At 39.4% G+C, this 15,632-nt stretch overlaps 1 protein-coding gene across 1 annotated transcript in view; it reads left to right on the forward strand.

Annotated features, from left to right (window-relative positions):
• HEATR1 (HEAT repeat containing 1) overlaps positions 1-15,446 on the forward strand; it is a 34,875-nt gene extending 19,429 nt beyond the window's left edge. Inside the window, exons 26-45 of the mRNA XM_064413784.1 lie at positions 999-1,142; positions 1,880-1,998; positions 2,266-2,387; positions 3,839-3,967; positions 5,184-5,414; positions 6,091-6,217; positions 6,520-6,683; positions 7,309-7,355; positions 8,048-8,171; positions 8,952-9,092; positions 9,317-9,606; positions 10,347-10,497; positions 11,058-11,216; positions 11,872-12,006; positions 12,265-12,369; positions 12,463-12,631; positions 13,325-13,479; positions 13,876-14,034; positions 14,720-14,828; positions 15,228-15,446. Coding sequence (XP_064269854.1) covers positions 999-1,142; positions 1,880-1,998; positions 2,266-2,387; positions 3,839-3,967; positions 5,184-5,414; positions 6,091-6,217; positions 6,520-6,683; positions 7,309-7,355; positions 8,048-8,171; positions 8,952-9,092; positions 9,317-9,606; positions 10,347-10,497; positions 11,058-11,216; positions 11,872-12,006; positions 12,265-12,369; positions 12,463-12,631; positions 13,325-13,479; positions 13,876-14,034; positions 14,720-14,828; positions 15,228-15,316 — 2,869 coding nt within the window. The 3' untranslated portion in view covers positions 15,317-15,446. The remainder of the gene's footprint in view (positions 1-998; positions 1,143-1,879; positions 1,999-2,265; positions 2,388-3,838; positions 3,968-5,183; positions 5,415-6,090; positions 6,218-6,519; positions 6,684-7,308; positions 7,356-8,047; positions 8,172-8,951; positions 9,093-9,316; positions 9,607-10,346; positions 10,498-11,057; positions 11,217-11,871; positions 12,007-12,264; positions 12,370-12,462; positions 12,632-13,324; positions 13,480-13,875; positions 14,035-14,719; positions 14,829-15,227) is intronic.
• The last annotated feature ends 186 nt before the right edge of the window (positions 15,447-15,632 follow it).

Raw genomic sequence — 15,632 nt, forward strand, 5'->3', positions numbered from 1 at the left:
TAATACATTGCATAGTTTGTACTGAAAATGCAAGCAACCACTTCTTCTTTTCACCATAAAATAAATCCAAGCTGCTTTTGGCATGGAAAAACCAACTCGTGTCGTTGTTTGAGAGCTGATGGAAATACAGTAAAAATATATTAAAAATCCAGTATATTTAATGTTGACAATTGCTATTGTAGAATCTTGACACAGTTGAACAAGATTCAGTTTTGTTAATAGGAAGGTTAGTTTTAAATATAGATGCATGGACAAATTACATACACTTGGCTGAAACCTAACAGATGTTCATCAAAATATTCATTAGTTGACTGAAAAACAGTATTTTGTTTCCAATAAGGTGGTAATATAATCACTAATTTTTAAATCTTTGTCCTGTTTCTTCTCTCCATTCTCATAAGGAACTGTTTTGTTCACTGTATTCACTTTCTTTAAACATTCTTTCAGCCATATTGAAACAGGATACTGAGTTAATTTTCCTGGTTTGACCTGGAATAGCTTTTATAATTTTCCTTCACTTGACCATTTTGAATAATCATCACCTATTAGATTGATGCATCTGTAAACTGTACCTGTCACAGTTTACAAACACACACGCTCACACATCCCCCATTGGCTGCATAGTCAGTGTGTTAACCACTAGTAGTTCCAGAGAAGCAAGTTTCCTGGATGGCAAGCAGATCATCATTTGCACAGTTACTTGGTAACAGATTTTTTTTTTCCTCCCTACTTCCAGAAGTGTTTCCAAGAAACATTTGTTTTTTCCAGTTCAGGGTTTTTTCAGGTTTTTTTTGTTGTTGTTTTTTGTTTAAAATATGTTGCTGCTTCAATCAAAAGCCCACACACTGCCCCCCCTCCAGGGAGCAGCAGTAAAGGACATACAATACTATGTATGTAAAAGAAAAAATGTCTTTTTTTAGTTGGGGGAGTGTGTGTGTTTCCTGAAGCACTGTAACATTTCCTTTGAAAATCCATAATATTTTGTCTTGCTTTTTTAGAAGGCCTCAGAATGCAGAATCGGCAGCAGAAACAAGGCACTTGGGCTGGCAGAGGGTGATGCTTATTCTGGAGTTACTGCAGCATAAAAAGAAGCTTCGGCATCCGCAGGTGTTGGTACCTGCACTTTTCAACCTTCTGAGCAGGTAAACAGAGCCTGGACGCCTCTCTGCTGCAGCAGACACCCTAAGCATGGAAGTATGGGCTGCTGGGTCTCTGCTTTGCTGCCATGTCTTGTAGCTTAGCTTGCCTTTTTCAACTGAACTTCTTTTAGGCCAGTCAGGAGGAGGAGGAGGGGAATGGGGAGTTATGATTTTTTTCCCTTTGAAACACTAAGATTTTTACCTGATGCATAGCTTCTCTTGTGTGAAAACTTCATTGGGCAGAGGGCTTGGGATTACCAAGAAAGATGGCACCTGTCCTAAAACTGGGATAATTGGCAGGATTCATGTCTTTGGCAGAGCTATTATAATTCTCTAAGCTTTGCAATTCCTCCCAATACATTGTGGAACAGTCTTAGTCCACCTAAGGAAACTGTTTTTCCTGCCAGCCCTATATCCAGGGACATAGGATAAATTTATATGTAGATTGTTTGTCTTTCTTTCCTTATAACTTGCTTGTACATAGACTAGAAATTATAGTCCAGGTTGTACTTAAGTTTTTGGCAGTGCTTTGATAAGTATCTTTGATTAGACCAGTTGATGCATTTGAAAACCAAAAAAGAAACTTTTGGCAAAGAAACTTTGCCAAAGCTTTTGGCAAAGACTTTTTGGAAGCCTCAGTTTAGAATTTATGTGGAATTAAAATTGCAGTTTCTTATTTGTGTCTTAATATGCAGTTTGGTTACTTACTTTTCTGTCTCTTTTTTTTCATGAATGTATAGGTGTCTGGAACGCGCGGCATCAAAAGAAGAAAATATGGAATATACAAAGCAGCTGATCCTCAGCTGCCTGCTGAACATCTGTCAGAAATTGTCATCAGATGGTGGCAAGGTCCCAGCAGGTAAAAATCACCAGACTCGTTTCTTGGTAATTCTCTCACCAGCTCAGCATTAAAACAATGGTCTCAACTTGCTTTATTTCCTCAGTCTACACTGTTTTGTTGAGGAGAGATAGATTTCTCTATGAGGGTATACAAGTTTACCTTCCTAATTGTTTTTTGTAGGTGCATTAGGTATGGTTTGCACAGTGAAAACAGTGCTTGAGTGTACTGTTTGCTCCTACATGGCTGACCATTAATGTGTTAATCAGTGAGTATTTTTACCTGCAGATATCCTGGACAAAGAAAAATTCAATGTGGAACTGATAGTTCGGTGCATCAGGATTTCTAAAATGCCCCAGACACACCACCATGCTCTGCTGCTCCTTGGTGCTGCTGCTGGAATATTTCCTGTAAGTAACACCTGGAATTTATGCATGGGTTCTTCTCTTTGGTTTCCAGATATTGGGTAGAGTGAAGAACGTACTGATCTGTTCTGTGGGGAAAAACTTCCTGAAAAGGAGCCAGAGGCAAAATGGGCAGGTTCCCTGCTCTTTTAGGGCTTTCTATTCCATTTTAGTTGAAAACAAACCTCTGTCTTGGTGCTTTGGTCACCAGCCATTTGTGGCTCGCAGTGGAGTGCAGTAGAAATGGAAGCAGCTTTCTGGCACCAGCCCTGCCTGACCTTTCCACTCTGGTCAGAGTTCTCATGCCTTGTTTCTTCTTTCTCCTGCTTTTTTATATAAAAAGGGAAAACACCTGGCCTGTTAGCACATGCATTCTTACAAGTTCATATCTTGTACAACACTGAAAAATAATTGTAGTTGATAATAAAGCTGGGTTGCTCTGATTTTAATTGACTGAGAAACTGGCCTTTTCTTGTATGGACTGAAATTTGACTGTACACTGCTCTAAGATTCTTTTGCTTTGAAACCCTAAACCAAAAAAAATTATCCAGGGGTATCAAACTCAGTTTTCATCTTTATATTCACATCAATATTTTCTCCACAGATTTAGAAAAGTACCGTGTTTTCCAAAAGACAAAACTGTGATATTTTTGATACATTTTTGGAGGATTTTGTAGTTTTATTGTTTGAGGTTTTTGTTTCCATCTTACTGCCATCACCTGCTGTAGAACCAGGCATTTATTTTACATTAATATTGGCTGTTAAAAAATTTTCAAGGTCAGAATAGAAGGAAACATTTTGTATTCATCTCATCTCACTTTTAAAATCTAAAACACTTCTTCCAGTCACTAAAACTAAATGAAAAATATGCCCATAATTTATTGCTCTAAGCCCTGGCAAAATCTAGGAAACTAACTTTTGAGTTAGGTGACACCTCTAATCCAGCCTTCTTAAAATTGGTTACTATGATTACAGTCTGGGCCCCCAAAAAGCCAAAAATCGACATGAGCATGTTTAGTTTACACTGTGTGATTGTGGATATTACAGATGCAAAAAAAAGGTGGGTGGGAAAATCACTGGTATCTCTGCCACAACTACATATGTCCTTCTGCAGATTTCCTCATAGCTGGTTTTACTTGTGTTCACCTGGCACTGAGTGGAAGGATACAAGGTGTTTTATCACACTAAACTCTCAATTTCCACTGTCTCATTACTTGCTTAGATGTGTGTCTTGGTTTCTAAGTAATGTTTAGAACTCTACCAATCACACAGTAAGTAGCATTAAGGGAATATATGCATTTAAAACTCATTTAGGGAGATTTTAAAAGATAATCATGATTCTCTTCTGGTTTTTGGGGTTTTTTTAATATGACTCTAGTTTCATTTGTGGGAATGAGAAATGCCTTAAGATACAACATGCACAGCAGCATGAACTAATTTCATCTGTTCTTTTCCAGGATAAAGTTCTTCACAACATCATGCCCATTTTTACCTTCATGGGAGCACATGTCCTGCGTCTGGATGATACCTACACTTTCCAAGTAATTAACAAGACAGTGCAGATGGTTATTCCTGCTCTTATACAGGTATATTTGTCTACCTATTGGAAAGATTATTAATTAAGTCACTTTATTTAGAATATTGGTGGTAGAATAAGTTGTCACCTACTCTAGGATTATTTTGATAGACATTAAATTGTATGTAATATAATGTAATTCAGACTCCTCTGTCTCTGACCAAGTTCATCAGACTGCTGCTTCTTTTCAGTCTTTTGAGTTTCTGCACTTTATAAATGGTTTAGCCGAAATTACCATGACTATACGTGGAGAGGACCTGAAACAAACTTTATGTTCAAGCTTTAAGTCATAAAAATAGCAGTCAAGTTCAGTAGAGGAACCATTGGAAGGAAGAATCTGGTTATTAGTCCTATAATATGTCATGATCATAGGAATAGTAGATGTGGTCTGAAAGAAGTGGAAGTGCTTTTATTCTTCCTGCTGGTGTTTGTGGGGCTTTTCTTGATTTTTTCTGGACCTCTTAGATAAATGGCTATAAACCAAAACAAAAATAGATCCTCATTTTTCAAATCAACACTTTCTTCAGTCAGATTTCACTTGCACCTAAGAAATCTTGATTCTTGATCATATTTAGATTTAAACATGAAGTATGATGTATAAATCTAATGTAAAAATGAATTGGGGAAAAAATACCTTCAGTAATGGGTTGAGGATTTCCCAGATTATATTCAGTTTTATGTGTACACATTTTTCATCCTCTTACAGTTCTCTGTTATACAAAAAGAGAAGCAAATTGGTTTCTTTAATATTTATCTTTAAACCCTTTCCAAGCAGCCCACACAAATTTCTGTGACAAATTTTTTGTGGCACACGATTATTACATGTGGGAAGAGACTATAACGTGTTACTTGAGACCATGTAGCCCATGTATATTTTTTTTCCTAGGCCCTTGAATCTAAGACCCTAACTCAGGCAAAGTTTTCTGAAGGATGTGGCTTTGCTTTCTCTTGGAAATGTCTTGTTTGTTTCAGCTGATGCTGAGTAGAGCTTTTATCTTTTTTTCTTTTTTTTTTCCTTTTTTAAAATTTTATTTGAAGCATCTTCCTTTAACACTGTAAAGGAGCAGTATGATTGCAAAGTTTACTTGGGAACACTTGCCTTTTCCTTGAGGTTGTGCATTTGGCGATGCTGTCATCTGGCACTTGGTGCTTTCTCTTCTTTTCTGAAGTTGCAAGAAAGGCCTTGTACCCACCACAGTAACCTGACCTGCTGTGTTTGTGCACAGGCTGAAGACAGTGACTTGTCAGAGTCCTCGGGAAGCGTGGAGGAGGTGGTGATCAAGATCATTCGTGTGTTTGTGGATGCCCTGCCCCACGTGCCGGAGCACCGGCGCCTGCCCATCCTGTCCCAGCTGATCACTACGGTGGGAGGAGACAAATTCCTCTGGGTTCTCCTGGTGCTGCTCTTTGAGCAGTACGTGACCAAAACTGTGACAGCAACACCAAACACAGACAAGGTTAGCAGGCTGAGGGGTCAGCTTTTTCCTTGAGAGCCTGATCTCTTTTGTTCATGGTCTTGCCTTTTGGAAGGTTCTCAATAAGCCTCAGCTTGTGCTGGAAAAGATAGTGAGCTCTGGATTTGTGCTACAGCAGAACCTGATGGTGATGTTGGCTATGACTTGTACTGTACATTCAATAGTGTTATGTCCTGGGGCCTGAACAATAGATCAGATCATATTGTACAGCAATTCGTGATCTGAAGAGCTGATAATCTAATTTTGTATTGCTCCAATAGTAATGAGGTTGGGTTTTTTTCCTTCAATTGTGTTTGTGAAACATGATACTGGTCTTTTTCTACAGACCAAGATGAAAACCCTATTAATTTTTTGTGTAAGCAGGCCCTGAGGTTAGGTGAAAGCATAGTTTATGGGGAAAACAGAAAGAATTATTAAAGGAAGATTGGTGAGAAGATGGTCTTTGCTGCAGCAGTTTAATCTCTCTCTTTACTCTCTGGAGCTATGTTCTCTCCAAGGGCTTGCTGCTTTTACCACTGGTGTTAATCCTGGAAGTGTCCAGCTCAGCATGGCATTTTCACAAGCTCACTGAGGCGTTTTCAAGTATTTTTTTTAGTATTGATAGAAATGTTCTTTCTTAATCCTTGAAATATTTCTTTTTTTCCTGAACCATTAACAGGATGCTGTCCTGGAATCAGACACCGAATTTTGGATTTCTGTCTGCTGCGAATTTAATGTACGTTCTCAGTTCCAGAGCGTGATGAAAATAATCCAGTATCTGACAGAGCTGCCAGAGAATAAAGAAGGTAACCACCAAAACAGAGACAGCAAATGCATGTAAACCTTCCTAATATAAGAGACATGAGGTAGTGGTTTTAAACTAAAAGAGGATAGATTCAGACTAGATATGAGGAGGAAACTTTTAACTCTGAGAGTGGTGAAGCAGTGGGACAAGTTTCTCAGGGAGGTGGTGGGTGCCCCATCCCTGTCAGTGTTCAAGGCCAAGGCTGGGTGGGGCTTTGAACAGCTGTAATTTTACTTTGCTTCTATGATCAGAAATGAAATATTTCTCTTTTTTTCTTGGATGTAAATTTGTTTCGTCAAACAGATGATCCTGGGACAAAAAAGTTAACGTGTAAGACAAAGCCGAAAAATCTGGATGGGCAGCTCTTTGATGTGGAGTCTCACTCTGACAAGCAACTCCGACATTTCAAATTCTTGTCAGTCTCCTTCATGTCACAACTTCTGTCCTCTCAGAGTTTTGTGAAAAAGGTAATAATGGCAGTTTGCTTCTAAACTGATCACAGTAAGTGATTGTGCCATAATGTAATAGCTGAGGTGTAATTTACTTTTTAGTATGACTTTATATTCAGAGGGAGGGCACTCACCAGTGTATCGTACTGACACCTTTATTGGCACAGTTTTGAAACCTCTCAGTAATGTTATTTGTTTTTAATAAGGCTTTTCCAAACAGTCTCCAATTATGTGACTGATGCATAGGTAACCAAGTGAAATTCTGGTCCCAATGTATTCCCACTGGCTTTATGGAGCTTGGGATTTCACTCACAGCCTGTGTAACTCCAAATTCCATGTGGGATTCATGCTGTTAATTGAAAAGACAAAATGTTATGAATTTCAGGCTCTGGCTCTAGCAGGTAGTCCCAGATTTTCAGCTGAAAATCATCCACCAACATGAAATACATTTGCTAATGTGACTGCATTGCCCAAGGTTCCCAGATTTCTTTCTAGAATGATGGCTTCAGTACAAATGTAGGGACTCATAATTATCATGTTAGTGGACATTTGATTCAAAAAAAACCCAAATTTGTGTATTCTGGCATTTTAGTTGAATGAGGGGAGGTAAGTTTCATATTTTCATTCTTGCTTTTTAAACCAGATAGTTGAATATGGAGAACCAGAAGAGCTGCAGGAGTTGGAACAGAGGTATGCTTTAAATATGCCCTTCCCCTATTTTTAGCTTTTACTGCAACCCAGGAATATCTTTAAGTGTAATGCCATTAGAATATCTTTTACTATAATCATGCTTTTTACATGTCCTCTGCAACAAGCAGTATTTATTATGGGCAAGTTACTTAGTTTTGGTTTGGTTTTTTCTTTTAATAGAATGTGGAGCTTTTTATTTCTGAAAGATTGCTCTACCCAGTGTTCACTCTTTTTCTGTATTTTTGATAGAGGTTATTTACATGCTTGGCCATAACTGTCATGCTGTTCATGTCTGAATCACTAAAGGACCTGCAGATTTTTGCCAAAATATGTTGATTTATTGGTAGAAAAAAAAAAATATCATTTTTACTGTTTTTGTAGTTCACGGGTGCCTTTGTATTGGTGTAAGTACCAGTAACCAAAGACCACAGTTGTAGCCATTGTGCCGTAGAAGCCAGTGATAAGAGACTGAGGGTTTCTTTTGCAGAGGCCTAGCTTTTACATTTGTTCCAAGGGAAAAAGGGTGTAAGATTTATTTTAAATGCTGTGTCCCATGAATGCTCATTTTTAAATTTTTCTGTTTAATTTCCTTGTATTTCTGTTGTCTTGTGAGATTTTATGCTTTCCAGTAATAACAATGGACTTGTTTAGTCTCCTTGTTACTTGCTAAAAGTTACTTCCTTTCTGTCTAGGCTGTTAGAAGAAGTTCTTCACTACATAAACACTGTGGCATCTTCAGTGGAAGGAAATGTGGACAAGCCAACGGCCAAATTTTGGAGGGTTCTGCTTAGCAAGTGCTATGATATGCTGGACAAAGTAAGTCTCACTAGCCCCCATGTCAGCACTGGGACATTGCTGCTTTTGCTTGTTAATATGATTATAAACTTTTTTTATAATGGTTTCTTGTTGCATTAGTACTATATTTCATTGGATGGTCTGCAGCCTGGTACATCAGTGTTTAAACTCAGCTAACAACTCGAATAACTACAGCTAACAGCTTCTTAGGACAAGCAGAACAAAACTCAGGAATGCTTGTTTCCTTTAGTTTAATACTCTACTGGTTGTAAGCAGTCATTCCACTATGTTTGGTGGAGAAAAGTGGCTCTTGGCAGCATTTCTCACTATTAACTCATAAAATGGTTTAGCTAATGCTGTTGTATATTTCTGCATGAAATTAAATCCTTTCGCTTTTCATTTTACTATTTTTTTCTGATTAGAAATCTATTTGTAGAATTTGAGTGGCTGTCTTGTTGGATAAGTGAGAACATAGATCTTTTTACAGCTTGGAATTTTTTTTTTTAACCTGTAAAGCATAATTATTTTGGGTAAAGAGGGATAGCTCATGAGAGCAGACAGAAAGACTTACGGAGGAAATCTCAGAGCTGGTGGATAATGGCTGCTTAGCAGCCAATGAACGCAGACTGGCAGGACCCTGCTTTGTTGTTTTGCATGCCTCAGATACAGCATTGCTGGCTTGTCCTCGCTTTGCTGATCTTGAAACCCATGAGGGAAGTTGAAGAGAGTCTTCTCAGGAGGCTGCCATGTCACAGTGCATGCAAAAGCATTTATGGTGTTGTTTTGTTTGTTTTCTTGTAGGTCAATGCCTTACTGCCAACAGAAACCTTCATCCCTGTAATTGGGGGACTGATGAGGAATCAGCTGCCGTCGGTGAGGCGCAAGGCCATGGACCTCCTGAACAACAAGGTGCAGCAGCGCACCAAGTGGCAGAAGAGCCAGGTGAGGCAAAGGGGTTAAACCCAGTTCCTTTAGCAAAAGGGGAGGGTTTCTCTGGAGGGAGATTGATGTGCAAGTGCTTGACTCCATGTAAAGATAGAAAGTACCAGTGCCAAGCCAGGCAAGGGCTCTTGAGCAATGACACAAAGACTGCCTGCCCACAGCTGCCTTGCAGGTCCTGAGTTTCTAACTCAATGTCTGATGTGTGTGTTCTCCTGTCCTCTCAGATCCTGCAGCTCTTAGAACTGGTTCCTGAGCTCATTGCCATTGTCAAGTGCAAAAGAAAGGAGGAAGAGGAGGAGCAAGCCATCAACAGGCAGACTGCTTTGTTCAGCCTCAAGCTGCTCTGCAAAGGTTTTGGCACAGAAAATCCAGCGCCATTTGTTCCTGTTCTGAAAACAGCCATTGATCTCATTTCTGCAGAGAAGGAGGAAAAAAATGTGATGGGAAGTGCTTTGCTCTGTATAGCTGAGGTCACCTGTACACTGAAAGCCCAAGCAATACCTCATCTTCCAAGGTACTGTTGGGTTCTTCTTAACAGGAGTTAGTTATGCCAAAATGCATTACTGAAGGAATGCTGATGAAGGCAGTCTGCCCCTGTGTGTGTTTTGTGCAGACAAGGTTAAAAGTATTTCTAGTGCTTGAAGGTGCTTCGTGGTCATAGAACTAAGAAACTAGTGGGGAACATTGCAAGACTTCTGTAATGCACAGTAGAGTTCCTTATGGAGTCTGCTGCTGTCACTAGAGAGACAACCTTTATGGCTTTAGAAAAACCAGACCATAATCTGTATTTTTTCTGTAGAACAGATTGCATTTAAAAACATGAGAACAAGTACAGTTGAAAACTGTAATGCTACATTATTTTATTCTCCCTATCCAAGAAGAATCCAAGTATCTAACTTGTTCCTTGTAAGACTGTTTTATTTCTTTAAAAATACAAGTCTCTTATTGCCATTAAATCTTTAAACTAAAGATAGGGCTTTGAGTAACCTGATAGAGTGAAAGGTGTTGATCTAGATGATCTTTAAAGATTCCTTCTGACCAAACCATTCTGTGATTCTAAATCTAATATCCTTCATTAGCTTCAAAATAAAATATGGCAATGAGCCCAGAATACTGAGCTTTCTCAAATGTGCATGAAAAAATCCTTGTGCAAATTGTCCCTGCAGACTTAGTAGATGGATTTATTTGATTGGAAACGTACCTCCAAATGGTCAGTTACTTCACCTTTCTCTGTTTATGTGTGGTTTTTCACAGGCTGATGCCAGCACTCTTGAAGACATTAAAAAGTAAGAAGGAGCTGGTCTCCAATGAGATTTACCTGCTGAGTGCCATCACTGCCTTGCTAAAGGTTGCAGAAACACTGCCACACTTCCTTAGTCCTTACCTTCTGGAGTGCTTGTTGCAGGTGAGCTCTGTGACTGCTAGAGGTGTGTAATGGGGGGACAGGGCCTGCCCAGATCCCAGAAGAAACTGTAGAGATTACATTATTTTCTCTGAAACTGAAGTAGGAGAGTGTGTGCCAGCTGTGTGAAAGCTCTCAACATACTACTCTTCTACTGACTTTCTTAAGCAGATAACTGAGGTACAGTACCTAAGAGCATCTCCTTCTCCCACAGATAGCTTGTATTTTGCCTCTTTGAAAAGGGAGATGGATCATGAAAGATCATTCTGTAATATTCAGTCTCCTCAAACGTGTATCTGGCACTTTTGTTGGAGTCATTCTAACCCTCTGCTGCTGACATGGGCATTTTTCAGTGTTTGTCTTCAGAAGACAGTGAGGCTTTATACACAGACAGCTTAATCTGTGGTGTTCCAGGTGGGGCACACAGCAAAATTCCTGTCTGACATTTGAAGCAGACAACTACTAAGTTGTCTGCTTCAAATGTCAGACAGGAATTTTGCTGTGTGCCCCACCTGGAAAATAAGTTCTTAAGGAGGCCTGACTTGTGTTGGAATTCCTCACAGGTTGTCCGCTTGGAAAAGATTGTGGCCGAGTTTGGTCCTACTTCCCAGATAAGTATCCGTGTAGCAGCGCTGAAAACCATCCTGGCGACGAGGCTGGCTCCCCGCATACTCCTGCCTGCAGTCACCAAGTGTTACAGTGAAGTGCTGCATACCCGCAAGGTAAGAGCTTTCTTCATCCTTCAGTACTGTGATAAAGAAGAAAAAAAGAAACAAGCAGGCCAACATTTAGTTCAGCTGTGTCCCCTCCCAGCTCTTTGGCCACCACCAGCCTGCTTGCTGTGGCTGAAGAGTGAGAAACAAAGAAGTCTCACAAGAACTGTCCAGCAATAGCTAAAACACTGCTGTGTGAGCAGCACTGTTCTGGTCACAGATCTAAAGCACAGCACCATGTGAGCTGTTCTAAAGATGTTCTAACTCCATCCCAGCCAAATCTGCCACAGTCTTTATGTTATGATCTCTGGGGTGTTCTGTACTGCTGCAGTGATTCAGGAAAGGTGGTAGATCTGGAAGAGATCCAGCAATTTAATGTCCTTTGCATGTCAGACGATGGATGCTTGGGAGATCATCCCATTCATAAAGGACTTCATTTATGTGCTAGGAGCATGGGTGAGCCAGAATTTTCTCCAGTATGGCAGAGGGTAGACAAAATGCTTTTCAGGAATCCTACTGCTTAAGCCCCCAAGAGTATTTATTTTATCAACAGTATTTCAATGAGTAAATGCATAAAGTACATAAATCCAATTCCCTAGTTACATTTTTCAGTTACAGTCAATATCATAGTTGCCTTTGCATTGCTTTGCTTTTGTTTTGGCAGAATTGCCTGGGTCCCCTTATGAACATTTTGAAGGAGCACATTGCTGGTATGGAGAAGGAGCACCTGATCTCCCACCAGACTGAACTGACAGCATTTTTCATGAAAGTCTTGGACTTCCGAACAGAGCATGCCGAGGTAGCTTGATTGGGAGGGTGAGCAGCAGCTGCACCTCTCTACATGCCAATTCCATCTCTTGTTTAAGAAAAAATTAGTAGATTCCATTGTACAAGTGCTCTGAAATTCTGTGTGTCAGATACTCTGTACCAAATTAGTTTTATGGTGGAAAATATGGTAGTTAAGTATTTAGTCTGAAATAGACAAAAATAAAATGTGCTTTGAAAGCTTCAAATTCTTACATTTCAAACTCAGAATTATGTTCTCTGATTTTTCTAGGATGATTTAGAGGAAGTTGGTAAAATAGAGGCTTACATTATTGACTGTCTAATCAGCATGGTTATGAAACTTTCTGAGACTTCTTTCAGGCCCCTCTTCTTCAAGGTAAGAAGTCTAAACATAATTCATTTGCATCAGCATGTTTGTGTTTTCCTGTGCACAGACACAAGAAACAGCTAATCTGCCTTTCACTTCCAGCTCTTTGATTGGTCCAAAACAGAGGCTACCCTAAGAGACAGGCTGCTGACATTCCACCGAATAGCAGACTGCATTGCAGACAAGCTCAAGGGGCTCTTCACCCTCTTCGCTGGTCATTTAGTGAAGCCATTTGCTGAGACACTGAACCAGGTCAACATTTCTAAAACTGGTAAGTTGTCAGTTACTGGCTACAGAGAGTCTTGATTGCTGAGAGGCTAATTTTAATTGTAGACATTTAAGTCTTACGGGATTTATTTCACAGCACACATAATTAATTTCTCTCTTTTTTCTTCCCCTAGTAAATAAGATATCTTTATCTGATGGAATTTTCATCCATGGGCATGGGGCTGCTATTACAATGTTGAGATCACATGAAAATTTGCTGTGTCAGCCCCAGTGAGTTCCCTGAGTATGAAATTGTGTAGAAAGAGGGTTTCTCTTTTTACTTTTTTTCTTTTTTATTCATTAACTTCTCTTATATGCTGCCCGGTGTATCTAGACTCCTCTGCTTTCTTGGGCGAAAATAGGTGTTACTATTTTCTGTGGGAAATTTTGCCCATCCCAGTTGTAATGACCTGAAGAAATGCTCCATATCCACAGGTATGGCCAAGCACTTCTCCTGTAGCCAGTGGCTATTCTCTTTTATTTCCATCAGTAGCAGACTTGCTGAGGCAGTAGCTCAAAGGCAGATAATGTATCACATCCACTTTATTGTTCTGAGTTTTGAGTACATAATTGCTGTGTAGTACATCCCTCAGCTACATTGACAGACTAGCAATGTTTCTGTCCTGCAGTTTTGTGGGAAGTTTTGTGTGTTCCTATCATTGATGATACTTTTTTCTTCTCCTTGGCTCGTGTGTAGATGAAGCTTTCTTTGACTCAGACAATAACACAGAAAAGAGCTGTCTACTGTTGCAGTTCACCATGGACTGTCTGCACAAGCTTTTCCTGTTTGACACCCAGAAGTTCTTGAGTAAAGAAAGAGCAGAAACCTTGATGCAGCCTCTGGTTGATCAGGTATTGACAAATACATAGAAACAATTCATAGCTGATTTTTTCAGTTTACAAAAAAAAAAAAAAAAAAAAAAAAAAAAAAAAAAAAAAAAACCCCAAAAAAAAAAAACCAAAAAAACAGGTGTCAGTCCTCCCTCTTACCAAAAAGGGAGAGATTAGTTCATCATTTTTGGGCCATAGACAGTATTGATTTCATTGCCTAAGGCTCTGAATTACTGACGTTTTGTATCCTTTTTTTAAATGTCTTCATTCTGTAAGGTTAATGAATGTTTATTGAGCTCTTGCAGACCAGTGCACTCCCACTGATGAGCTTTGACTTAATTCTTGAGTACCTAAAGCCAAAGCTAGAAATGTTTTTGGCTGGGTTTATCTGAGCCTGGATGTGTTTTACTTCCACAGCTAGAAAATGTGCTTGGAGGAGATGAGAAGTTCCAGGAAAGAGTGACAGCACACCTGATACCCTGCATAGCTCAGTTTTCAGTGGCAATGGCAGATGATTCTCTTTGGAAACCACTGAACTACCAGATTCTGCTGAAGACAAGGCACAGTTCTCCTAAGGTTGGGAGCCATCAGAATTTGAACTGCTTTTCTTTGTCATGCTAGAAAGTGGGAACAGTACTCCCAAAATCAGAAGTGAATTAACCAAGTCATTGCTGAAATAGTAGCCTAAAGTAAAGTACTGGTGCTGTACCACAGTACTCCCAAGTTGTGGAGATGGGTGCACCTTGCTCTTCTGCTCTTGCTGTAAGCAATTAATATTCCATGTCTTTCATACTGTGGGGTTTGGGCTTTTTGAAGATTTGGAATCTGTTGGAATAAGAGATAATTGTTTGTGTACAAAGACAGGGGCACTTTAGAGGGGTAATGGGAAGACAGTTATCAGCTTTCAGACCTGTTTATAGTTTTGTTAAGACTCTCCTATTGACAGGTTACAGATAGCAAGGGAGTGTACTTGCTTTTTCACAGTGCTGAGCTAAGCCCTGATAGACTGGAAGTGGCATTGTGACAGGAAGTTAAAAGTCCATATCACCAAATAACTTCCAGCAACATTACTGCTTCTTACAACCTGTTTTTTATTTGCCATTATGTTAACCCAGATGTTAGTATTTAAATTACCTTAAAACTAGCTCCCTTCAGTTATGAAAGATTATAACCTTACAGTGAATGGAAGGAAGGTAGGGGTGGGGGAGAACAGGGAACTGTACTGTAATGTTTGTTTCCTTACGTACTTGTTTTGGTTTAGGTCCGATTTGCTGCCCTGCTTGCTTTGATAGAAGTTGCACAAAAACTGAAGGAGAACTACCTGGTCCTGCTACCAGAATCTATTCCATTCTTAGCTGAGCTTATGGAAGGTAATGCTCTAAACTGGTGTTAGGGAAGGGTGACTCATTTCAAACATTCAGAAAGGCTCATTGTAATAACTGCTATAAAACTTACGAATTTGTATATGGTAGCTTATACTGTGCAAAATGCAAACTAAAATGGATTATGTCAAACACACTCATGAAGTTCAGTTAAATTATGGTGGCTTCTTCAGTGTTGTAGCCTTTGCACATCTCCCCATGTGCACGTTTTAGATCACTGTTAATAGAAAAAGTGTGCATAGTTCAGTGACAAAATATTTCTGAATAATTTCATATATGGTGTTTGAGGATAGTTCTAACCTTGATGGTGAAACCTTCCTTGAAGCATTCCTCAGGTAGCCTTGTAATCACTGTCCTACTTAATTCCTGCTCAATTTCTTTTTCTAGATGAATGTGAAGAAGTTGAACAGCAATGTCAGAAGACAATTCAACAACTGGAAGTCATTTTGGGAGAACCACTCCAAAGCTACTTCTAAGTTTAAGCCCTTCATTTTCAAATTTTGTCTGAATTGTGTTAGCTTTACACATTCAGGTGTTATAGGCAAACAGTCATGACAGTTTTTATCAGAGACAAGATTTTAACTTTTAAATAAAATATTTTAAGAATCTGGCTTTATAATTTCTGGATGGACTGGGGACTTTTCTTATGACTTTTCCTTAACTGCTCTTTTCTTAACAGTGGGAACTGGCACAGGCTATAAACAAATCCTGAATGACAAGATGTGAGACTCTGAATTCCACTGTGCTCAGGCCATACAGTTACTGTCCCAGTGGAGTGGCTGTCGTGCTCCA

This window comes from Passer domesticus, chromosome 3 (assembly GCF_036417665.1).
Source record: "Passer domesticus isolate bPasDom1 chromosome 3, bPasDom1.hap1, whole genome shotgun sequence".
Taxonomy (NCBI): domain Eukaryota; kingdom Metazoa; phylum Chordata; class Aves; order Passeriformes; family Passeridae; genus Passer; species Passer domesticus.